The 25,300-nt window shown below is 46.2% G+C and overlaps 1 protein-coding gene across 2 annotated transcripts; it reads right to left on the bottom strand.

Moving 5' to 3' along the window:
• Nucleotides 1–282: 282 nt before the first annotated feature.
• Nucleotides 283–23,915, bottom strand: ACER2 (alkaline ceramidase 2). 2 transcript variants are annotated; one of them, XM_044427769.1, is made up of 7 exons: nt 23,500–23,548; nt 17,487–17,576; nt 16,649–16,763; nt 12,977–13,118; nt 9,580–9,717; nt 3,696–3,833; nt 283–709 (listed from the first exon to the last, which is right to left on the bottom strand). In XM_044427769.1, exons 3-7 carry the CDS (start codon nt 16,722–16,724, stop codon nt 523–525), a joined length of 681 nt encoding a protein of 226 aa, XP_044283704.1. In that variant the 5' UTR covers nt 16,725–16,763; nt 17,487–17,576; nt 23,500–23,548; the 3' UTR covers nt 283–522. The 2 variants fall into 2 exon arrangements, with proteins under 2 accessions (XP_044283704.1, XP_044283703.1); XM_044427768.1 differs by lacking the exon at nt 17,487–17,576 and having other exon boundaries at nt 23,500–23,915.
• Between the last annotated feature and the right edge of the window lie 1,385 nt (nt 23,916–25,300).

Raw genomic sequence — 25,300 nt, 5'->3', positions numbered from 1 at the left:
GACAGAGCATGGGCCAGACATTATGGGATAAGCCCACATGGCTCCTAGTCTACACCCGAGAAAAAGGCCCACATGATCCAAGTTTCCCTTCCTCCCATAAATGCTGGCCGGTCCACGAGGCAGAGAGATGTGACGATCACACAGATTTCTGCTAGGACCTTTAGAGGAGGAAAGTGAAGGCATGGGCTCGTTGGCTGTGGCAGCAGTCTCACGTTTCCAGCCTTTGCCCAGGCAAAGCTTTTGGAGAACACTGCAGGAAGTGTGCAAAATAAACATCGAACATGCGCTAATTCAGACGTTTAATAGGAAAGCACCAAATGGGGATTTTAAGGGTCCAAAGAAGGGGTGCAAAGGAGAGGTCCTGCAGATTGCTCCTAAACCCTTTGTGCGTATGGTGGGCTTCAGAGTCAGAAAGAATAGAAAATTGTCCTTGGGGTCCCCATTACAGAAATCACAGTTTGTAGAGGGAAGGGGGAGATAGAGATCTAGAGTCCACGGGCTTCTGCCTGCATATCCAAAGGTTCATGTGATCTTCAGAGGCGATTTCTTGTGAGCACAGAGGAGGGTGACATAAGGAACCCCAATGAAAGCCCACTTCTCACTGGGCCAGAACTTAATGACCGGCCCTTGTTCGGGGATCTCTGAGACGGCGTCGAAGTAGGCGAAACAGACACAGCCCAGGTAAGCGGCGATGCAGATGAGGATGTGCCTGAGAAGAGAGGGAGAGAAAGAAAGGATGAGCTCAGAACCAGCCAGGTGGATTTGCAGGTGCTGGTGCTGCACACTGCCCTGCTCTTTCAAATGACAAGTGGCATTCTTTGTGATTCTGGGAAGGGATGTGTTACGCAGCAGCCTTCCCCAGGCCGCGTCCCTCCGGATGCTTTGGACCAGGACTCCCAGGATTCTGGGCCATGGGCCACACTAGCCAGGGCTGGATGCAGTCAGGGCCAAGACCTCTGGAGCACACTAGTTTAGGAGAAGCTGTTCTACAAAGGCGGAAAAAGAGAGAGCAGGAGAGATGGAGAGAGAGAGACTGAGTGAGAGACAGAGAGAGACAGAGGCATTGCTCAGCTGGGGCAATTCGCTGCACCATCTACAGATGAAAGAGAACATACTCATTTCTGATTTACCAAAGAAATAACAGAACATGCAGACTGGTAGAGGGGAAAGAATTTTGAAATGGGAAAAACAAGATCTTTCACAAATTGGAAATGAACCAAAGAAGCTACCTGGCAATGAGCATAGACAATTGGTCCAACTGGTCCAGCACTGCCAAGCCTCTCCCTTCCAGCCCAACCACATGGAAGTAACGGGAGCCTGAACCACGAACTGCAGACATGCAACACAGGCGCTGTGGCCTATGGCACCAAGGGGCTTTGGTGCCTGGAGCCACCAGCCCAGCATCCTGGCAACAGAACACGCAGTGCAGCCATGCTGGGCAAGCAAGGCAGCACTCTGGGCTCAACACGGGGCGTTTTGGCCAAGTGGGAGGTGTGAGCAGCACGGGGCTTGCGTGGGCACTTCTCTATCCCGGTTTTTAGGGATGAAGGCATGGCGGACCCCAATCCTTGGAACCGCAGGACAAGCACTCAGTTCTAGAGATCCCACCTTCAAAGCAGTAGGATACATCCTAGAGAAGTGATGGCGAACCTATGAGAGACCGAGTGCCCAAACGGTGACCCACCCTAACCCAAACCCACTTATTTATTGCAAAGTGCCACACTGCAATACAATGTGAAAACTGAGGTTTTAGTTTATAAAAAACAACTCACAGCCCGTCCAAGCAAATACACACACACACTCTCTCTCTCTCTCGGCAGTGCACAGACGGGCCATGCGAAAGCTTGGATGAGTCACAGCTAAAGAGTTGCGGCTTGTGACATCATCACCTGGCACTGTTACTCCTTTACGAGAATGCACATGAACAGCCCCTAGGTGCACTGTTATCCGCTGCTCCGTTGCTCGGGTGACTTGACTTGCATACCGACAGAGAGGGCTCTGCGTGCCCGCTGCAGCACGCATGCCATAGGCTCACCAGCACTGCCCTAACCCTACCCTGGTGCACACCGCTAACCTTAAAAGAAGGCTAAAGTTCCACTGAAAAAAGGGTGACTTGAAAAAGCCTTCCTTGAGTAGCTTTTTCTGCACAGCTCATCATTTCTCCCCAATATAAACACATTCCAAGCATCAGAATTATGCCAGGACACCTTGTTTTTCTAACCCTAACCCTACCCTGGTGCACACCCCTACCCCTACTACAGGGCAAAAGTTCCACTGAAAAGAGGGTGATTTTTAAAAAGCCGTCCTTGAGTAGGTTTTTCTGCACAGCTCATCATTTCTGCCCATTCTAAACACAATCCAACCATCAAACCCTGCCAGGACACCTCATTTTTCTAACCCTAACTGAGTGATGGTGAACTTTTTAGAGACCAAGTGCCCAAACTGCAACCCAAAACCCACTTATCGCGAAGTGCCAACACTGCAATAAAACCTGAAAACTGAGGTTTTAGTTTAGAAAAAACAACTCACCGCCTGTCCAAGCAAATACACACACACACACACTTGGCAGTGTACTGACTGGCCATGCGAAAGCTCGGACAAGTCACAGCTAATGATTTGCAGCTCGTGACATCATCACCTGTCGCCGTTACTCCTTTCCGAGCATGCACATGGCCCCTATGTGCACTGTTATCCAAACCTCGGCCGCTGGGGCGATGCTGGGGCTTCTTGGCTCGCATGCTGCCAGAGAGGGCTCTGCTTGCCCGATGTGGCACACATGCCATAGGTTTGCCACCACTCTCCTAGAGGGAGTATAGAGTATCCTCTCTCCTCCATCATCAGCTCTCAAGAATCCTTAATCTCCAGATTCAAGGCCAAAGCATCCCTTTGTGAGGCCCTGAGGCAGCACTGGTCTCCCTCTTCTGGCCAGGGCCAGAACAGCAGACCTGGTGGTTGCAGGCCCAGGCCCACAGTCCACTGTGGCCACCTGGGCTGTTACAAGACCACCTGGGAGCCCTGAGGAAAGAGCTATAGAAGAATGGACTCTTCCCTCCAGACACTGCCTCAGCAACAAAGCTCACCAATGTTTTTGGAGCCTGTTTCTGGAAACTCTGTGTGTCACCTTGCTCCCGCCTCTGCTTCTGGCTCCTACTGGCCTTTGCCTACTCCACCTTCTGTTCCAGTCCCAGGTACCTGCTTCTCCTTGGCCTGCCTCTCTGGCTTTTGACTCCTGACTGGCTCTGACTACTCCTCACTATTTGGGCTGACTTGCCTTGTCCTTCTGTTACTGGCCTCACCTCTGGACTGTGGTTTTGAATAGGCCCGTATCCCATACAGGTTGCCTGGGTCCTGGTGTCCTGATCTGATCCCCAGCTCCCCATGCCCTGGACACTGACACGCCTAATTGAAAGACATTGCTAGCAACTCTGTACCTTTAAAAACAAACAAAACAGGCGGTGCCCAAGAGCCTCATGCAAGCCACAGAAGTGTGTTACCATTGCTACACAGCTGCTTGCTTGGAAATTCACATCCAGCAATAAGGCAATGCCTTTTTTTTTTTTTTTTTTTTGGATCCCCACTGTTTTTTTTTTAAATAGCACACTTACCATCTCATAGATTGGCAGCTTTGACAAGGTTTAACACTGAAAACGGAAGGCAAAAGGTGGATTGTGAAGAGCAAAATACACACAACTCACCATACACAGTGCAAATAGGGAAAGTTAAAAGACGACCAGATCTCACAAAACACTTTGTCACTGATCCAGCAAAAGAGTGCCAGCATCCACCACAGACCCGATAAGAGCCCCAGCTTGTATACTCGGACATTGTCACACCTAAAAGCATGGGCGAGGGAAAAGAAAGAATTAAAAACAGGCAACCCTGTAATTAAACAAACCCGGATGTATAAACCAGGAAACGTGGTACTGATGTATGACACAGGCAATTATTATACTATTTATTCACAAATATTAATAATAAATTCTCATGTATGATTCAGTTTTTCTCTTGGATTCACACCTGGACAATGGTGAGGGGAACTGAGGCTGTCAGGGAAGCCAAGAGCAATGCCTCCAGGAGGCCCGGCTCTCTCGCTAGGCCCGTCTCCTCGCAGGGTCACCCAAGGAGGAATGGTCAAAGCAGAGACACCAAGCTGAGTAGCGTTCATATCAGCAGCAGAGAACAGATGCCTCTATTGGTGGGGCAGGGGAGCTTGTGAAGAGCAGTGGCAGTTATTGAAAGTAGCACAGCTGGGTGGGGATGGTGCCATCCAAGTTGGCTGTGGTTACTACCTCATAGCAGAAGGCAATGGCAACCATGTTTTCCCTTGAAAACCCTATGATAAAACAATCCAAAATGCCACAAGATCTCTCCTTCTGTTTCCTTCTTCAATACTTTATATTTTAGGGTCATCCAGTCAAAGAATGACTGGCCAGACATGTATCAGATTGCAGATATTCATTTATTATTTTTACGTATTATATTCTACCCTTTGCTACAAGAAAATAGTACTTATTCCAATTTTGAAACAGGTTTCAGCAAGAGCAACAGGGCTGCAGAAACAAACCCTGTCATATTCCTGTACCTCTGGTGGTACTATGAACTCACTGAATTTTTAAAATGTAAAATGGATTTTAAAAATATAAAATGATCAGATCAGATCATTCTCCTCCTCCGCCTCCTCCCACCTCTCTTACCTATGCAAAATACAGAAGCAGTTGTAAGCATAGAACATTGCTTTGCTGAAGACAGAACAAACATTAGTTGGTGCGTTACAAGTGAAATGGCGCACCATGTAAAAGAGGGTCCCTGTATTATTTATTATTTTCATCTCTTGCCTCTTTTCCTGTCAAGGAACTCAAGGAGCTTACACCATTCTCCTCCTCCTCTCCATCCTATCCTCTCAACAACAGCCATGTGAGGTAGGTTGGGCTGAGCGTCTGTGGCTGGCCCAAAGTCACCCAGTTGGCTCCATGGCTGAGCGGGAACTAGAACCCAGATCGTCTGAGTCCCAGTCCTGCATTCTAAACCCCCACACCACATTGGCTCTAGTCCAAGATCTAAAAGGACCTATCCACACCACTGTTATGTTATGAGAGTGTTATGTTCACTCTCTCAGTAAACCTGATAGCAACCTTGTACTGTGGGATAGTATTACTATTACTCGTGTTTGTACCTGCACACTGAAAACAGGTGGTCCAAGAATTAATAGTTTGCATGGTCAAGATGAGATCAGACCCAACTTGCTGCTGGTTTGGCCATTACGATGCCTTAGCTGGGCCAGTGGCCCAACCTGGCATGACAAGCCAACTGAGTCTCATACTTGTGCCTGCAAAAGTGTAGCTTTTAATCTCCCAATTGTTATGGATTCAGAAGATGTGTTCCTAGAACAACAGAGTAGAACCTGCAGCCCACTCTGAGGCCAGTCCAGCCTGCCCTTTCTCCATGCCTTGCCCCCTTCCTAATGATCATTTAGTGTTTTTGCACATTTCCCCTGTTCTATTTTATTCTTAATCTGCAAATATAACAGAGGCAAAAGGAAAAGTGAAAGAAAGACATGACAAAAGCATATCCTTTCACAAGAGTAAACTTACAACTTTATGAATGTAAGGAAGAAGAAAAATTGGGGAGGAAATCGGGTTCAACATTTTTATTTCAAATATATATTTATTAGATTTTTCTCCTGCCCCATTAGCCATAAGCCTCCCTTATACATCAACATAAGTGGCCCATATCACTAAGTAAGCATCCCTACAAAGTTGATAGCCTCCAGTATTTGCCTTTGGGCCACACCTTGTTTGCTCTCTGACCACACACACCACTGAAACAGGCCTCCTGGAAGCTTCTCCAAAATTTAATTTGGTCCTCGGGCAGAAAGGGCTCAGCATCACAAACCCAGAGGAGGCACTCAAAGAACAGAAGCTGGATGTTTTATTCCTCGGTCCCTTTGGAAAGGGCATGCCTAGGGCTTTTGCAGGTGCCAAAGGGCCTGTGGGAAGGCACCTGGCTACCTCCAACCCCTCTGTGATGCCCCGTGATGCACACAAACTGACTTGCAATCGGCCGTTGAAAAGGGCCCGTGATGAGCCACGCAGGGTTCTGAACACAGGCCCAGCAGCCCTGGCACGCCCGTTTGCTGCAAGGAAGAAGGGGCTGAAAAGAAGCAAGGACACTGCCGGGGAGAGGCTGAGTTCTCGCAGGTGAGAGTCGGCTCAGGTAGACTGGCCCAGGTCTGAAAAGGAATGGGACAGGGGGCTTGATGCTTCAGGGTTACTGAATGATGATGCTCAGACAGTGCGAGGAGCAGCCTGCCTTGGAAAAGAGGGAGGGGCTTTTCTGGGTAGGGAGGAGACGGAGGGGGAGTTCCTTGACCCTGGAGGTCCACAGGCAGACCGAGCGGACCAGCTGCAAAGCATCCGGCCTTCCTGCTGCCTTGGCCTCGAGCAGAAGGAGCCACTCTGAGCATGAAGCTGGAGGCTCTTCCGAGAGGCAGGCAAGGGAAGCATTTCAGCTTGGACCCAGCTCCCCACACAGGCAGATGCTCCTCCCACCTGTGAGAGGGGATGCTCCTGCGTAGCCTGTCTAAGCTCCAATACAGGGCTCTGCTTCTAAGGCTGCATCTGAGTTTCCTGGAGAGGCACAAGGTGGGCAAGGGGAACAGCAGAAACCGGGAGGGATGACGCACATTACTGGAACTCTACAAGTGATGGAGCCAAGCTGTTGAAGTAAAACAGCAAGCACAACAAGGGAGGAGGAGTTGCACAATATGTGAGAGACAACTATATCTGCACAGAAATACAAGAAGAGGAACTTAGTAGCCCCACTGAAAGCATCTGGCTAAATTTAACGACTGCAAAAAATAAGAAAAAACATATGACCGTCCACCCAGTCAAAAAGAGGACAAGGATGCAACCTTTGAAAAGCAACTTGCCAGCATGTCCAAGAACGATGTAGTCCTCACGGGGGACTTCAATTTCCTTGATATATGCTGGGAGACAAGTTCACCAAGCATGGCCCCTCCAAGAGATTCCTGACATGTGAGGCCGACAACTTTCTCCAGCAGGAAGTAGAGGAAGGTACCAGAGGATCGGCTATCCTCAATTTGATACTAACAGGGATGGCCTGGTGGACAAAAGAACAGCCAGGGGAACTCTGGGGGAAAGTGACCATGCAATACTTGAATTCTCGATTATAAAGGAGACCAAGGGTACCTGGAGCCAAACAACTTCAGGAAAGCCAACTTTAACAAACTCAGAAAAATGGTAAGTGACGTGCCATGGCAACACACCCTTAAGGGGAAAGGTGTCCAAGAGGGGTGGGAAATCTTGAAAAAGAAGATCCTCGAAGCACAACTATGAACAATTCCATCAAGCAAAAGGTGTAGAAGGCAGCAGAGGAAGCCCAGGTGGCTCCACAAAGGTTAAGTAACAGCCTGAAAGAAAAAGAATATGTACAGGAAGTGGAAGCAGGGCCAGGTCATGAAAGACGAATATAAACAAAAAGCAAGGAATTGCAGGAATTGCATCAGGAAGGCTAAAGCAGGAAATGAACTGAGAATAGCAGGGGAGGCTAAGCACAACAAGAAAGCCTTCTTCAGATACATCCAGAACAAAAGAGGTGAGAAAGAGAAGGGTGTCCAGCTACTTAAAGTGGCTGGGAGAGTGATAACAGACGACATAGAAAACGCAGAGGCGCTCAGTTCCTACTTCGCCTGTCTTCTCCCACAAGGAAATCTGCAATCAAGAGGAAGTACAAGCTGAAAGTGAGAGATGGCAGCCCAAGACTGACAGACAAATGGTCAAGGAATGGAATAAACACATTCAATTCACCAAGGCCTAATGAACTCCATTCCAGAGTCATAAAAGAGCTAGCGAAGGAACTCTCAGAGCCACTGGCCATTATCTTCAATAAATCTTGGAAAACTATTAGGTGGATCCAAAATTGGCTGCTAAATTGGACACAAAAAGTGCTCATCAATGGCACCTTCTTAAACTGGATGGAGGTAACCAGTGAAGTGCCACAGGGTTTCATCCTGAGCCCAGTGTTCTTCAACATCTTTATTAATGACTTAGATGAGAAAGTACAAGGAAAGATAATCAAATTTGCAGATGATACAAGCAAACACCATAGAAGACAGAATGAAGACCCAGGGCAATCTTGATAAACTTGAACACTGGGCTGAAAGCAACAAAATGAGATTCAATAAGGACAAGTGCCAAGTCCTCCACCTAGGAAAAAGAAATCATATGCATCGATACAAGATGGGGTATACTTGGCTCGACAGAACTGAAAAAGATCTTGGAGTAATTGTGGACAATAGGCTAAACATGAGCCAACAATGCAATGCAGCCACCAAAAGGGCAAATGCTATTTTGGGATGCATTAACAGAAGTATTACTTCCAAATCACGAAAAGTAGTAGTTCCTCTATACTCCTCACTAGTCAGACCTCACCTGGAATAGTGGGTTCAGTTCTGGGCACCAAGCTTTAAGATGCAGGTAAATTAGAATGGGTCCAGCGAAGGGCAACAAAAATGATCCAGGATTTGGAAACACTGCCCTAAAAGGAAAGACTGAGAGAACTGGGCATGTTCAGTCTTCAGAAGAGAAGCCTGAGGGGGGACATGATATCCCTCTATAAGTACCTCAAAGGCTGTCACAAAGAGGAAGGTCAAGATCTCTTCTTGCTGATGCCAGAGTGTAGAGCACGGAATAATCAATTCAAGTTGCGACAACCCAGGTTCAGGCTGGACATCAGGAAAAGCGTCCTCACTGTCAGAGCAATACAACAGTGGGACCAGCTGCCTAGAGAGGTGGTGAGCTCTCCCACACTACAGGGATTCAAAAAGAAACTGGACAGCCATCTGAGTGGGATGGTGTCATCTCCTGTCCTTCCAACTTTTCTATTCTATGATTCTATGAAGGGGAGACCTAACCCTGAATGCTATTTGCAACTAAATGTTACTGTTTAGAGCTGGGGTCCCCAGCAGCTCCCCATGCTCCCCACTGTGCCCACAGACACCTCTCGTTGCGCAATGCATTCTTCCCATGAATGCCGCGTCCGTCTCTTGAAGCATGGCCAGCCTGCCTTCTGTGAAAAGCGTATTTCTCTTGTCCTTCTGGAGACAAGTAAGCAATTTTGCATTTGTAGTTCAGACCCTGCCTCTCCCTTTTATTTAAGTTCCTGGGCAAGCTGCTATTCTTGTAGCCTCACCCATTTACCTTCAGGGAAGTGGGTGTTTTATGACTGGCTGTGCCATTTTGTGATCCTGTGTCACCGGTTTTCTCAGATCTGTGATCTTGCTTTTCTGATGAGGTCAGTTACAATGCAAACAGTCTCATTTAGCAACAATCACCACATCAAATGCTTGTCCACCGAAAATGCTGCTCTGCAGGATGCCTGCAGTGCCTGTGGGAGCACGTCAATTCATCACCTTGTAATTGCAGGAACACAGCCCTGCCTCACCTGTACGTGCAGTTCACCCAGCCGGCCCGGCCCGTGTTCGACACGAGCGTTAAGCACACTTTCCAATGTCATCCTCTGGAAGAAAAGCAGCTTCCTCGCCGACAAAGAGGCACCCACCTTTTAAGCTCTGCAATAAGCAGCACAGTGCAGGGCAGACCCAGAGTCATCAGCGAGATGTTATTGATGGCGGGCTTAATGAAGGCCAGGCAGGTCGTGACTCCAGAAAGGATGCCCACTGCTGCTTTAAAGCGGCCCCTGAAGAATAATCATCAGGAAGAATCATTTTGCCTTGCAATCAACAGAAATAACTAGGCTAACAGAATGACAGATTGTACATGGATGTGGAGATGCTGGATTTGGGGCATGGGGGAGCAGTTGTGAGTGGCGCAGGCCAGGAAGGGCAGCTGGTGCGCGACCTCTGTCCATTTCAAAGGGGCTTGCCTCACGGAATCATTCCTTAAGTAAAAGGAACAAAGGCTGAGCTGCACCGTGCTTGGCGGACCTGCGCCCGAGGAAAGCTGCTGGCCTCATGGAAGGAGTGGCCGGAGAAACAAGGGACTGCAGAAGTGCCAACTCGCCACGGTTGGCTTGCAGTTGTTTGAGCTCATTCTGTCCCAGCAGTTCCTTAAGTTTCCCCCAGAACGCAGCCCCACTTGCAGCTTGAAGATTCCCTCTGCTGCCTTCCCATGGGCAGACAAAGAGCTCTGCAATCAAGCAGGCCTCTGGCATGCAGGTCTGCGGGGTTGCGTGTGGTTTTTATTCTTCAAAAGTGGTGTTTATAATGGTGTTTCAATGCATTTGTTTTATCAGTGGTTTCATCACGAGACTGCAAGCTGCTAGGAGTGCTGTTTTTTCCTGGCAGAAAAGCAGGGTGGGAATCAAACCAATTAATCAGGGCAAGATCGGCCCTGCTCCCCAACCAATGCAGGACCAGGGTAGTTCCCTATACAGTCCCAGAGGAAAGGGGATTCCTACTCTGCTTCTGCTCATTTCGGTGCCTGGGCTTCCCCAAACTTGCTCATTCAAACTCAGAGATTTGCACAGCCTCTTTGCACTGCTGAGCCTCAAGGACTTTCCAGAGTTGTTGCCAGTTGCCCGCTCAAGGCCTCAGGAACTTTTGCCCACTTCTGGCTCATTTCCAGGATTTAGACTTCTAAGGAAACTTAGACAAGATTCCATGGTGGCAGCTGAAAGCACACACGAAGCAAAACAAAGTGCTTTTTGATAACGAAACCAGCAAAAGCTAATTTGAGAAGCTCAGTGTATTCAGGAGTCTCAGACTTAGCCCAGACTCCAATCAAACTCTGCTCAACATCTGAGCACTGTCTAAGGCTAACCCCAGATCTGTGCCAGAGCCAACCCTCTGTTATTTTTAGGCACATATCGCTGAGGAAGTCAGCTTGAACCAGGAAATGTCCAGCCCTGTGAGCCTGGCTGGTTAGAAGAGATGGTTACTGCAGCTGCCGCTCCCCCTGTATTTTGCTCTTGGGTACAGATAACAGGGTCCAAGTTCAGATCTCATCATTTTTTCAAAGTAGACAGAAGTCAAATAAGTGAATGAAGACAAAACACAACCAGAGGATTACAGGAAGGTGGAAAGCTGCAGAACAGTCATTTGTGAAATGCTGGACTGTCAGGGACCCTGTCGGCCTTTGCCTGCCTGCCTCGGTGTCAGGTGCTGCAGCGAGGCACTGAAGCAATGACACTAACAGGTAGACACACCAGCAATGAAATCAGATCAGCTGGCTGGCCGGTTTAAATTCCCTCCCAGTGGCTCTAGGTCAGAGCACCGAAGTCTTGAGGAGAAGTAAAATGGCAGATGCCAGAAACAGCCGACGGATCTCCAGTGCCGTCAGAGGACCCAGGCAGTGCCAAGAGGTGCCAGCCCCTGGGATTCTCAGGGGTTGGCATATCAGTAACCACCAAACAGTGCTAACCATGGATGCCAGGATGACCTCTGAGTATGGCAGAAGGTTGAAGGACACTGATTTTCCCAGGCCTTCCCGCAGGCATGAATGCATATATCCCACCAAAAAATTAAAAAGTAAAAATAAAAAGAATGGGAAGTTCTGTCAAAAGCAACCCTTTCAAAAGGAAGCTGAGTGGTGAAAGCTGGTTGTCAAATCTTATAGCTCCATAAAAACAGGGTGAGCTAAACTCTTCCGTTTTCCCAAGTGGTCAGAGTCTTGGGGATGGGTGAAAAACTTGGGACTTATTAAAGGAATTCAAGAAATTCTGAAGATCCCAATGGCAAGGGGAGATAAATGCTGCCACCCCCTTTGTGTTAGCAAAATTCATTCACGTCTTTGAACTGAGAGCTGCCAAGACTAAGCAAAAGGCAAAAACCAACCCCAAAGCAAAAAAAAAATCTACCGGGTTGGCATCTGCTGTACTTTGACAGCAAGTATCCCCAGGACATAGTCAGGAGGGGCTCCCCATTTTTGCACTCCTGGACCTCTGGAATTGTGTGATCCAGCTAGATTTTTTCTTTCAAAATTAAACTATTTGTGTATGCTTGGGATACAAAATATAAAGAAAGCAAACCACTGACAGCCCCTCCAATGTGCCACTCGGGCTCTTCAGCAAGGCTGTCGGTGGCTGCCAAAAGAGGGATCACAAGAAGCAACGTCTAGGCTCCCAGTGGTTCCCAATCGTGTGGGGAGAAAGGCTAGAGCCACAAAGACCCGTGGATGCAGACTGGTGGGCTGAGAGGGAAGATATGTCTGTCAGGCATATCATGGGTCCTTTTCACACCTACCAGCCTACCATGTCTTATTGCCTCTCATGTACCAAGCTGCACCACATCATGGCAGGAGACTTAAGTGATGCACCCATGTGGAGGCTGTAATATGCAGACTTACTCTTACAGACATAAGCAGAAGAGGAGCTGCAGTCCGGGATGGGAGAAATTCCATCAACAGAACTTGCCGGGAAGCTGCAGGCTTAGCAACAAAGCCACAAGAGCCCTTACTCTTTCTTTCCATGCAATGTAGGCAGAGGGAGGGGGACGTGTGCCCCTCCAGATGTTGCTGGACTGCAACTCCCACTGGCCCTGGTCAGCACAGCCAACAGCGAGGGATGCCTGGCATTCCACTCCCAACACATCTGGAGAAAGACGACGTGCCGACCCCACTAGACGGCCTCCTTCAGGACAGGAGCTTTCAACCTTCCTAAACCAACACGTGCTGCACCTCTCATTACTGCTTGCAACATGGGCTTTTCTGTCACTGCTGTTTTCATTTTTCCTTCATGGGGTTGTCAGGTTGCAACATGGAGACTGAACCTCCGACCTTTGACACTTCTGCTACATTGACAGATGAGGCGGCTTCAAGGGGCAAATGGGTAAAAGAAGCCACAACTGACCCGTCTCCCAATTCCAGCAGCAGTTCTAATGGTGACGCTTGATGCCCTGCTGGCAACTCAGCATTTCACGCTCATGGGTTTCTCTTGCCTTCCCTCTTGTTAGAAGCTGGGTACAACAGCTGATAAGGCCCACCAGTTGAAGGGAAATTACCTGTCATTCCTAAATATTTTGGGTAGGTATCTTCTGGGGAACCACATAGCCAGCGCACACATCAGAACCCAAAGGATCGCTAGCTCATCAAGCATCTGACCCAGGAAACTAAGTGTAGCATGGAAGTAGACAGATCCAATTCCTGGAGGGGCACAGGAAAAACCAAGAGTTCATGATACTCCCACAGCAATGCTCTCATGGCAAGTTGCTCCACCAAAGGCAGATGGTTTTGCAATGATGATAATCTAAAAAATGAAGTTGTCCAAGTGAACTGGAACACACAGCCAGAAGCACAATGACCAAACAATGCAAGATAATCTAAAACCTAAGTAAGATGCATATCCAAACCAAACATTTTAGTATGTTTTAAAGTTGCCCCTTTTTTTGTTTTGGCTTTAAATGTTTTAAGAGAGAGAATCAGTATTTTTTTCAAATTATTTTAATTGTGGATAATTTGCATTTTCAATTCTGTATGTTGTAAATGTCTTTGCAACTTCTTTTTAGATATAGTCAGATACAGATCTTGTAATATCTTTTTGGATGTTGTAAAGCTCTTTTTAGATATAAGTCATGTAATCTATACATTTATTAAATAATTTAAAGCAAGGCATTTCTGAAATGGAAGCAAACATGACCAAACTAAAGCTGTTGTACTTCAGGCACATCATAAGACGCTAGACTCCCTGGAGAAGACAATCATGCTAGGGAAAGTCCAAGGCAGAAGGAGAGGAAGATCACTGAGATGGCTTGATTCCATAAGGAATCCACAGCCTTGGGTTTACAAGAGCTAAGTTGGGCTGTCAAGGACAAGCCGGTTTGGACGGTGCTCATTCATAGGGTGTCCAGAGATCGGAGATGACTTGACAGCACAGAAAACATTTCTAAAAATCTTCATCTGTGAAGGGGTTGCCTGAACATTCAGCAAAGCTCTGACTGGTATTTTTGGAAATCAGACTTTTAAAATTGGTTGAAACTGCAAAAAATTAACAACCCCTGTACCTCCTGTCTTATTATTCCACTAATCCCTTTGCTTGGCTTCTTCTTCAGCCTGTTTTGGCGGAAGGATGAAGGCTTTTTCTCCTGCTCCTCCCTACTTCCAAGGACCAATCTATTACACCTTTCCCCTGAAGCAATGGCGAGTGACCTGCAGCCCTCCAGGTGTTTTGGCTTACAGCCTCCCTTGGCCCTGGCCGCACAGTCACTGGTAAGGGAGATTAGGAGTTTTGGTCCAAAACGGCATCCAGCCCAGTGGGGCCCCCCGTGTGCTAAAGGCTGGCTTGAATGAAGCGGTCTTTGTGGGCCGGCAGGAGGACACAAGGAGTTCCACAGCCTGGGGGTGGACCCCGAGGAGGTGCTCTTCTGGGTTGCCACCAAACGCACCACTGAAGGCAATGGTCAAAAATCTGCTTTAAAATATTTCCCTGGATTTTGATGGAAAGCATACAACTTGCTAACCTACACAGGCCTCACCAAAAGGGGCCAAACAGCAAAAAAGTTATCTATTTGGAGCTGGCATCCATATGGCCCACATTCATATACTGAAACTGTTGCGGTCCTCTATTCACTGCACTGGAGATGGGTGTTTTCCCTTCCCATTTGGTAATAGCAGTTTTTGAGCTGTTAAAAGGATACGAAGAATCCGTTCCTTCTTCCATGTGTCAGTTTCCAAGGAGCACGTAAATTATTGATAAGAGCGTGTACCTCAATGAATATGAAGACGATTCCTACAAAATGCATCTGCGCAATAACCGCCTCCCCAAAAGAAGCTTTGATTGGTTCCCTTCAATTGGTTCGCTTTCACTCTGATATCCGACACCCGTTTAGAATTACTGGTGGCGCTGAACACCAGAGCTCCAGGCTGGCATATGTGAAATAGCAAGGGGAGTAAGATGGAGCCAGGAGGGACGGCACGGGCCAGTAGCCACTGCATCAGACAGGGATCCCCCAGTGCCCCTGTCTGAGATCACCCATCTAAGAACAACTAAAGCCACCATACAACGGTGCCTCCTGTTTCCATCTAAGGCACATTCCCAGAAAGCATACCTTAAGCCGACAGCATTGCAAGCCACCCAGCAGAGCAGCAGAACCAGCAGGGGCCCTGGGACCTGGACGGGATGCGGGGAGGCTGCCCACCAAAGCAACCAGAGCAGCTTGTCTTTGAAACCATTTTGAAATGGATCTGGTTAATTTACGACATCCAGAAATCCCTGAAGAAGCGACCAAGTGTCCCAGCACTGTGCCCAGGAATGGAATATTGGAGCAGGCTGTCAAGTATTCCACCTTTTCTTTTGACGAGTCAGGCTATCATAGGCCTCTGAGCACCTGAGAAAGCACCACTGGGCGATTGTGTGCAGATGCAACGGTAGCAGAGAAGTGTCATTTCTTTTCCATCCTCCTTGCCACAGGGACGGTTTCAAAGTGAGCTCGAGCCCATGTCCAACTGGACTTGTACTGACTTTTCCACCAGCATTGCTCTAGTTGATGCTCCACTTGGTTCATCAGCTTGGCCTGTTTGGCTCCACTCCATGAGAGGGCCACTCAAGATCAGCAATCAGGTCAACTGCCGAGGCCATTTCTTCTTCAGGAGGGCTTCCACACAACTGCTTGCCAGGGTGACAAGACAATCCCCCAAAGCCATCGGAAAACCAACTGGATCAAATCTTTTCTGCAGAGGATCTGAGTTGCAGCAAATCTAAACCCCACCAGGCACTGATCTATCAGTGACAACAGAACTATAGAAAGTTCTCCTGTCCATGGATCTCCACTTTGTCAATTCCACTTTGCCAACCATGTTTTAGAACCAGATTTAAAACATGCCCTGCTGAACAAAAGGGGGCAAATGCTAATTGATATGGAGGTCATTAAGTCCTGAAAAAATGCTCTTAGCATGTATGCCCTCCTGCACAATAAGCCATGGAGACTACCTGGGCTAACTCAGTAATGGAAACTACTAGTTAGTGGGGCAGGCAGGATACCAACAGAACCCCAAAGTGTCTTGAATACTCATGCTCAGATGCTCAGACTATTACAAGTATGTTATGTAATGATGTCTATTGCAGAGATGTGCACTCCAATCCTATGTGTATTTACTCAGAAGGAGTAACCTTATAGGATTTACTCCTCACCAAGCTCAACGGGGCTTATCTCCAAACAAGTAGGGTTCAAATACACTGTTAGTGTTTCCTAAAGTGCAATCCAATGCATGCCTACTTGGAAGTCAGCTCTGTTGAAATCAATGAAATCTGCTAACAAGTAAGGCTGCACAGCACTGACACCCTAGCAGTTTAGACTACTGGCATTGTTTTGGACATCTGTGGCAGAGCATGTGATAGATATGATAAAAACATTGTTTAAGCAAGATTGGCTTGCAGCAGAAGGCTGGGCAAAAAAGTCGGTGGAGTGGATAGACGCCATTCTTTCTTGCTGCCCACAGAACCAAGAACATCTGCAACATCTTATTTCAGCATACAGCCGGATGTAGTAAGATCAAAATTACATCAACCAGTATTATTTTCTCTTGGGACTTAACTATGCTCCAGAACGAGGCCTGTTCATATGGACCTCGTGCTAAACTTAACAGAACCTTATTTTTTCTTGGTATGGATGCCATTTAAAAACAATCAATCAATTTCATCCATTTCAGGACATATGGACAGACATAGAAGAACTTACCAACCACCACTAGCAGGGTCCATATTAAATATATTCCACTGTTGAAGCAGGTGGCATATTGTCGAAATAAGCACATACATATGGGTGGCAAAACAAAAAATAAGATGTTGCTTATCTAGGGGAAGAAATGAAAAACAAATATTAAGAAAAAAGGAATGATGACATAAGCTTGATTTTTTTAATTAAGGTCTCATGGGTGGGGATGCTGAGAGAAGGGTGGGGAGACCTCTTGACTTACTTGGGCAATCATCTGGATAAAGCAAAAGGCACTGCACATTCTGCCCACGATTCCTTCCCTCTCCCAATCCTAGATACAGGCATCAAGGCCAGCCCAACACATCTTGCTGCCAGAGGCAAAGGCCAAGAGCACATCCCTGCTCCACTTCAAGCCCAAAGAATATCGAACCAGCAACTGGGCCTTGCTCCAACACTTCTGAGAGGAGAGCATCCTTCGACACACCCAAGGCAGCCGGCTAGCTTAGGCCAAGTGGAAGACACAGCTCAGCCCTGCAGCAAAGTGGCATGGCTGGGTGGTGCTGACCCTGCCCCCCAGTGCGGGCTGCCAAGGTGATTGCCACGGTGTGCTGAATGGTACTGCCAACCCTGACAAGCCGAGGCAGCACCATGGCACACGGTGCCATAATAACAACTTGCACAATTACTGTGCTGTAATCAAGGCACCACCTCTCCGTGGGCGGACTTCAGGTTTGCCAGGTCTTTTAGAATCCCCAAGCTCTACCAAGTAGAGCTAGACAGACACCTGATACTACATGAAATTGAACACAATTTGAGCCTGGGCATTTGTTTTCAACACCAGGACGTAACTACTCTCACAGACCTGTCGCACAAAAGTCCACACTCTCAATTCCCACAAGCCTCCTTCAGTTCAACAGCCACATTCTGGTGAAAGAACAGCCATTCGATTGATCTTGTTAAAAAAAGGGGGGGGGGAAGGGATCAGAAAGCACTGAAGATCTACATAGCACCCAGAGATTTACAAGTAGGCCTGATCTATTTTCTGCTTATCACTGTCTGAGGAGACACAGTGTCCGTCTAAGGAAAACCATGTTCCAAGTCAAGGGTAGGTAGTGAGCTTGTGACAAAGGGAAAGTTACAAACGGCACTAGCTGGGGCATGTGCGATGAGATCTCCCAACATGCTCTAAAGGAAGAGGCAAACAGCAGCCTCTGAATAGACTGAGGCCACTCTGCTGGTGGAGGGGGTGTTCCACCCCACCTCTCACCCTGCCTCCATCTCAATCTTTCCCAGTTTACTATTTGCCCAGCCTGAGAAAATGTATGGGTATTGTGGCCCTAAGACTGTGGCTGCATGCGTGGAGGAACAGAAGGCAATAGAAGGCACGGGAGGGCAGTTTGGGGATCTTATTGGTAGTATGGAATTTTGGGGCTCCTGGAATACCAATTTTGAATTAACTGCAACAGCTGTTTTTTGCTGCTTCTCACAGACCCCCCTGAAACTGCCTTCCTGTTACTAATGCTTAGCTATGTTTCCCGAATTATCTGTAATGGGGTTATTATTCAAACTATTATATTATTCCATTGTTTGGTATATAAATTATTGTGTCCTATAAATGTTGAAATATTTGCAAAATATTGGCTTACGATGGTTTAATAATGATGATAATTATAGTAATGATTTAGTGTATCTTGGTACTATAATCCTGTTCGAGCTCTTTTTACATGGTGATCTGCGGTTCACAATGTATTTCTATGGAGCAACATGTGTTATCATCATTTTTAATATCAACACTCTGGGCATGACATATAGGCAAAGGCAATATATTATGGCAATACAACAATTCCAAATTGTTACTAATTTTAGTGCAGAATTAGTAATTCAAGAACCATTTACCTTTCACAGTCTGACATCTTGCTTTTCCATTACTAGCAGCAGAGTAACCCAAAGTAACCAGAAGCACACACATTTTTAAAGTTTGCATAATTCATTCAGATCCCACTTTCCACAGCTCAGAATCTGACAGAGGCAAACCCTTGACTTTTGAGAGTAACATATCAATATATAGGAGGCAGCCAGCATAGACACCTGCCCTTTTCTAGTTACACTGCAAGCCACGGAAGCCGATCATGCTTGGGAGAGCTGAAGGCAGAAGGAAAAGACAACTAAGAGGTGGACGGGCTCCATAAGGAAGCATCAGCCTTGGCTTCAGAACGGCTAAGCAGGCCTGGCATGAGTAGGGCACCTTGGAAGGCTTTTGTTCATCAGGTCACCATAAGCTGGAGACAACCTGACGCACCTAAGGAACTTTTTCTAAAGAAGTACATCAGGACAGGAAGAAACATTTGGAGTCTCCACAACTACACACATACTACTGCTATTAGCATATTTATTCCATTGTAACTGATTAGGAGGGCCAATGGAATTAGCATTTCAGGGCCTACAAGTCTCAGAAAGTCTGAAATTTAGAGAAGCAAAACTCTCATTTGCAGCTTTTCTTTCTAAAATACCTGCTTCAGAATAAGGACATTGCAGGAGGCCTGCTCATAGCCCTATTACTTCCTGTGCCATGTAATTTATAGTGGGTGAGAGCACACAATTGGTGTCTCATCATATTGATGACAAGGTGCATCTATGCACAGGTATGAATCTAAAGGCAAAGTATAGATTGTAGGGAATCAATCCTTTTGCAGATCTCAGCTCAGCTAAATGGGAAGATGATCGGCTGTGTTTACATGTAACAGTAAGTGGCGATCTATGTTAAATATGACTGGTTGCTTTGGCCATGGGTTGATATATGGGTGCGCAAACAAACCTCAGCTTGTTTTCTTATTTCTGGTTTGCTTCTCTTGCATGGCTTTTGCCAGCTTTCTCAGCAATGCCCTTTTCAGGCTGCTCTTGCTAGGCACCTCTGTTTCAGCACACAAGCCCAAATAAGTGAGAGATAAGCCATGCTCAGTTGAAATAGACCGTATAAGCCAACAACTAACCACAGGTTTTCATTCTGGTTTGTACTGGTTAAAATTGTTTTCTTCGTGGGGACAGATTTGGATACAAGAAGAAACTAGATTTCAGCAAATCTCACTGTGGTTTGGCATTATATGCTAGCCTAGCCACTGCTGTGATTTTGCTTCCTTCATGAAAGTAAACATTGTGTGCACACCTACACAAGATGAGCATCATGGAGAATTACGCACGTCAGACATCAGATACAGGATGGCAGCTAAGTACTACCAGCAACAACAGCTTACACATACAAAATGCAGTCAGCTGGTATGGGGATTGCATTCTAAACAGCACTCACTAGTTGCAAACCTTGTTAAGGCATGGCTCTTCGCTTAAAAGCTGTAGAAAAACTTATTTTCAGGACTGATTCATATATGGTTCTTACACTAGCTCTAACTTTTGAAGACTTGATAGCACAAATGCAGCTATGAATATTTTTTAATGAATGAGAAGGGAGCATACCTCCTTAACCCTAATGGACCGCTTCTTAGACACTAAAGCGGAAACAGCAAGGTAGTTTTCATAAATGTCCGCAGATTCTTTCTTCCTTTGATCCAGAGAAACAATTCGTCTTTCACAGAATAGAGTTGGAAGGGGCCATGAAGGCCATTGGCTCCAACCCCCTGATGTTGCAGGACACCAATTTACCACCATCCCGTTTCAATATGTTAAAAGCCTATAGCTTCCAATGAAAATCTGTTAATTGTCCATCAATAACCATTAATTCTATGTAAGACCCAAGGGCAGGTTCCTATTAGAAACTCTGCCAAAAACAACTGTACAGGAGAGTATTAGATACAGTCCACAGACGAGGCCTCAGTAAAATGTGCAAGTTGCAGGGTGCTGCAGAAGAAAAATAAGGTGGAAAAATAAAATTTTCTCAGCAGTTTTCAGTACACAAGTTACTGGATTGGGCAAGTTGCCCACAAATAACTTGTAAACCATTTTTATGGCTAACTTTGGTATTTAAATGTAGCTGAAGGACAGTGTTTAAACCTTGTGATAAACCTTGTGATTCAACAACAATAATGACAAAACCTTATTTTAAGGGAACTGAAGAGTTGTTTCCAAGTGTTTTATTTTCAGATCTTGCAGTCTCATTTACAAGGGACTTCTTGCCACAGCAATTTATATCTGTGTTCCACACCCTCAAAATGAAATTTGACCTTTTCTCTTCCCCACTACTTGCCTTGTCTTTCTTTTGCTCCTTCTTTCTCCTTTCTTAAAGCTGTATTAATATCATGTATTGGTGTGTGTTTTTAGAGTGTTTAAGTGGCATCATTCATATAAGCTTTGTAATACCTTTTCAGGAGAAAAGTTTGAGTTCTACCTAAAAGAACCATAAAAACATTTCACTGAAAAGTGGATTTTGTGGATCTCTTTTTATTAAACAGTCACACACGGCCTACAGAACCCTCCCGAACAAATATTCTACTTTTACATTCAAAATTTAGACATACATAGATTGATCACTTCCCGGGCATGTCGTGAGCGGAGCCGGCTAGAGCCGGGGTCAGACTTGATGGCCCAGCGGACCCCTTCTGACTCGCTCTGTTTCTAGGTTTCTGTCACTTAAGTTTCGAGAAAGTAAGCATTTAGCCAGGTATTAACTCACCATTTCCTGTGATGCTTCCATTTAGTGTGCTAAAGGTAATGTGGCCCTAGAACTATGACCACATGGTGGAGGAGTGTAGGGCAAATACAGAAAAGCAGCTTTGGGGATCTTATTGGTACAGAATTTGCTTAGGGTGTCTATCTGTAGGCAGCAGATGCGTGCATCCAGTTCCAGCCATGTGCTGGCCCTATCACCTTTCACCTCCACCATTCCAAGAAAAAGCCTGAAATTAATGATAGCCAAAAGGTTGTTTGCAGTTGAGTTGTGAGGCTGTTGCTCCTGTTCATTATCACTGTAATTATAAACCTTCCAGGCTTTTGGACAGAACGGAGTAGTCCTGAAAGCACTGAACGGTCAACGATGCTGCATGACAGGAACCTGCTGTATTCTGGTCAAGCAAGTAAATGAACCTGCCTGTCCACTCTGGTAATCTGCAGGAACCTGCTCAGGAGGCCTTCATCTTTTGGGCCAGGTGGGTGGTTACTTGGCATAAGGTTCACTCTGAATGACTGTTCTATGGACTACTTGCTCCAGAGACTTTCATGTGGCACCTACTTTTCTGTCCTTTAGGCAACTAGTTAAACAATTTTATAACATCATCTAATGCACATTTAGACATCAAGAAGTCCAACTGCTTCGAGCCTCTGAAATAGCTGACTATAGTCTCTCAAGCCTTTGGCAAGGAACAGGACAGCTGTCTTGTTATTTGTTGCCAGTTGGGTAGTTTTAGAGCTCTCTTACATGGATTTTCAGATTAAAAATATGAATGCATGTGCCTTGTAGTTAACATTATCTGAAATAAAATCAGCTGCCCTGGTTTAAATGTTTTCAAACAAGGATTGGACAGGATACAGGAGAGCATACAACTTTTTCACCAGGATAGGAGCTGGTGAAATCTATCAAATTTGGTAGTACCACACTACCAAAATCCTATACACCTAAGAATTAATGGTTTTGCCTGCAGATAGCAAGCTAATAAGAATCATTTCCAGCTGCCTAGGCAAAGAACCTCCTGTAAACTGGAAGAGAGCTTTTCCCACTGCAGTCATACATACATGTGATTTAACATATATGTGAGGGAAGAAGTTTCACAAGTCCATGGAGGAAATTTGCTAGTGTCTGTCATCCCTGAAATCTGTCGACTTGCTCAGGCAGATGTCAAGCATCCTGCCTTCTAAAGCAAAGCTAAACCTGAAGCTTATGATGAGTTTAAACCATTGCTTTGCTCTATTATCTAATGCACTCAATTTAAGCTTTATCCTCCAATCAGAACATCAGGCAAAGTGACAGCCCAGACTAGCTCTTCTCAAACTAAATGGTGATTAAAGAAGATGGCTGAGTTTTCCCAACTTTGGAAGGGAATAAATATATCTAAATACACTTAAGTGCCTTTGATATTCCTTCTTCAGTGTTCTGATTTTACAAATCCTGCACCAGGGAAACCACCACCACCACCAAAATAATAGTAATTATTATTATTAAAAAAAACCAAACACCTTATGAGCTTACAATAAATTCCCTGGTCTCTGGATGCATATTAATCAAGCAAGCCTCTTAAGAAATTCATCTTTATCCAGTGTGGAATAATGGTTGGACTGTTGGCCTGGGACACAAAGATCTGGGTTCTAGCCCCCACCCAGCCAAGTAGATCATGTAACTTCAGGACAGTCTCTGACTCTTAGCTGTCCTCCTCACAGAGTTGTATGACAGAATGAAATGGAGCAGGGGATTATGTAATCTGCCTTGGGTTTCTTGCAGGAAAAAAGACAATTTTATTATCGATACAATAAAACAAATAAATGAACACAGTAAGTCCTCAAAATTATAAATGTCCCACACAGCATGCATGTGGGCATTTAATCAGAAGTCGCACAAATGGGGCTCACTCCTCAGCAAGACTGTATTTAAAAATAAGAGTAGGCATCTTACCCCCCCCCCCGAAAAAAATATATCCCCACTGCTGTAATGGACAATAAAAATGATGCACGGTACTTGGCTGGTCTGTTCCACCAAGGAGACAGAGTCAAGGCTGACCCCGGAATCCAGGCTCAACTTCTCCAAGATCCACTTACATAGCAACTCACTTCGCTTCTGTGAGTGACTGCTTGCAACAAGAAGAGGAGAGGGCTGGGGAAGAAGTGCATGACGAATTAAATGCACTCGTACATCACGAATTTACAGATTCTCCCCAACACACGCACATTGCAGAGCTACCGCCCGATGCACAAAGACGAGACAGATCTGTGATACGCACCGTGTTGTAGAACTCGGCGATGGTGGGCACAATAGTGTAGTTATCTTCACACCAGTCCAGCTCGGAGCTGCCAGCCCTCAGGTGATCCCACAAGCGGAGGGTGATCATGGCCAGCCCGCCGCGTCCAGACCACTAAGAAGAGACTACCACGGCAAGCAAACTCTGGAGAAGGTGCATCAGCCTGAGAAAGAGAAACGCAAACACACGCGCGCTTCTGCTCCAGCCGCTTCTTCTATGTGGAAAGCTCCGGGCAGCACCGGGGAGGCCGCCCAGCTACAGGACTAGCGCCTTATCTTTTGCTCCTGCCTCTGGAGAATCTGAAGCGCTCAACCCTGCGTTTCTATCTCCGCTCTCGCTGACTGACGGGTACCCAAACAGATCGCCCATCCCTTGCTCCCTCCAGTCTCCGCTGGAGGCTTTTCAACGGTACAAGTGCACGCCTCCTCCCGGCTGATCCACTCCGCTCCTCGGCGCGCCTGCGCGCAGTGGCTTGGCCGGAGGGGAGGGGGTGCCTGTTGTCACGTGATAAATCACCCTCTTTCTCCTCCCCCGCTCGGTTTTAGAGGCTGCGCGCAATCCTACGCGTGCTTGTTCCGGGGGGAGTGACCAAGTGTTCCTGGCGCGTCCAGTTCCGTGTTTTAATATCGGGGTAGTTTCTTTGTCTCTATCTTTCTCCCGCCGCCTGGTCATGCTGGCTGCGTTGTGCTTATTCCTAATTGGGGTTTAAAGGTACATTTAAGTGTTTATTCTATATTGCATGTTCTCAGTATTAGCCGATCTCGGAGCACTCGTACCGCATGAATGCTTTGTCCAAAGTACGCCCGACCTCCTCCCAGGATGGCAGCCTCAGGACCGAAAAGAAGATTGCTTCCATTTCTTGCGTAGCAACTTCACCTTTTCTATCTTTCCTCAAGTAAACAAATAAATTACTCAAGCATCAACACTGTAGTGTCGGGGACAAAAGTTAGGAGGACCTTTTTGATTTACCCCAGTGCTTCCTCTAGAGTAAAGACGAAAAAGTGACAGTTTACGGATTTAAAGAAATTGTTTTGGAGCTTAAGTTGCATAAGATACGAAATAATATGCTTACTACATATGAGCTTGCCTCATTTATATTTTATTATTATAAAATAATAAAATTATTATTAGTTCTACCAATAAATATAGTAAATCAATTTGTAAAAATAATTAGTAAAATAGTAAACTTTAGTAAAAGTCAGTTAATAGCCACTTACTGCCCTTTCATGATGCTCCTAATCAGCAGCGTGGGGTGGCCAGTGGCCAATGCCTAATGGTCACTTCCTTGTAGATTAGCATATAAGAATTATTTAGCATACTCACTTCTAAAGTTTTATTTTACAATACACAGGGAGATTTTTAAAGAGAGAGAAAACACAGCAAAACAAGTCTTCAACTCCAACCTGCAGTAGCAAAGCCCAGGATTCTACCAAACAATTCTGTGTTATCTGTGGCCTGGTTCACACAGAACATGGGAGATGGCAGAATTCTGAGGTGGCAGCATCAATTGTACCAATCCAAGGAGCTGACTGAGGATGCCATGCTTGATATTATCCCTCTCCCTCAGGGAATTCCTGTAGATTCTTCCAAAGGCACATCCGACAGTTCGAAGATAGAACTCACAGGCAACAGGGCTGCTTCCTGCCTGAAGGAGGACATGCAAGAGGACCGAGGACTGCACACAAGCAGTGTGCAAAACACTGGACTTGACACATCCATATGGGGGGTGGGGGGACTGCACTGTGCACACACCTGAGACAGAGTGGTGTGATAGAAAATTAGA

Source organism: Varanus komodoensis, unplaced genomic scaffold, assembly GCF_004798865.1.
Source record: "Varanus komodoensis strain SLA01 unplaced genomic scaffold, ASM479886v1 scaffold19, whole genome shotgun sequence".
Taxonomy (NCBI): Eukaryota; Metazoa; Chordata; class Lepidosauria; order Squamata; family Varanidae; genus Varanus; species Varanus komodoensis.
Note: the sequence above shows the minus strand (reverse complement) of the source record. Positions and strands in the feature narration are given on the sequence as shown.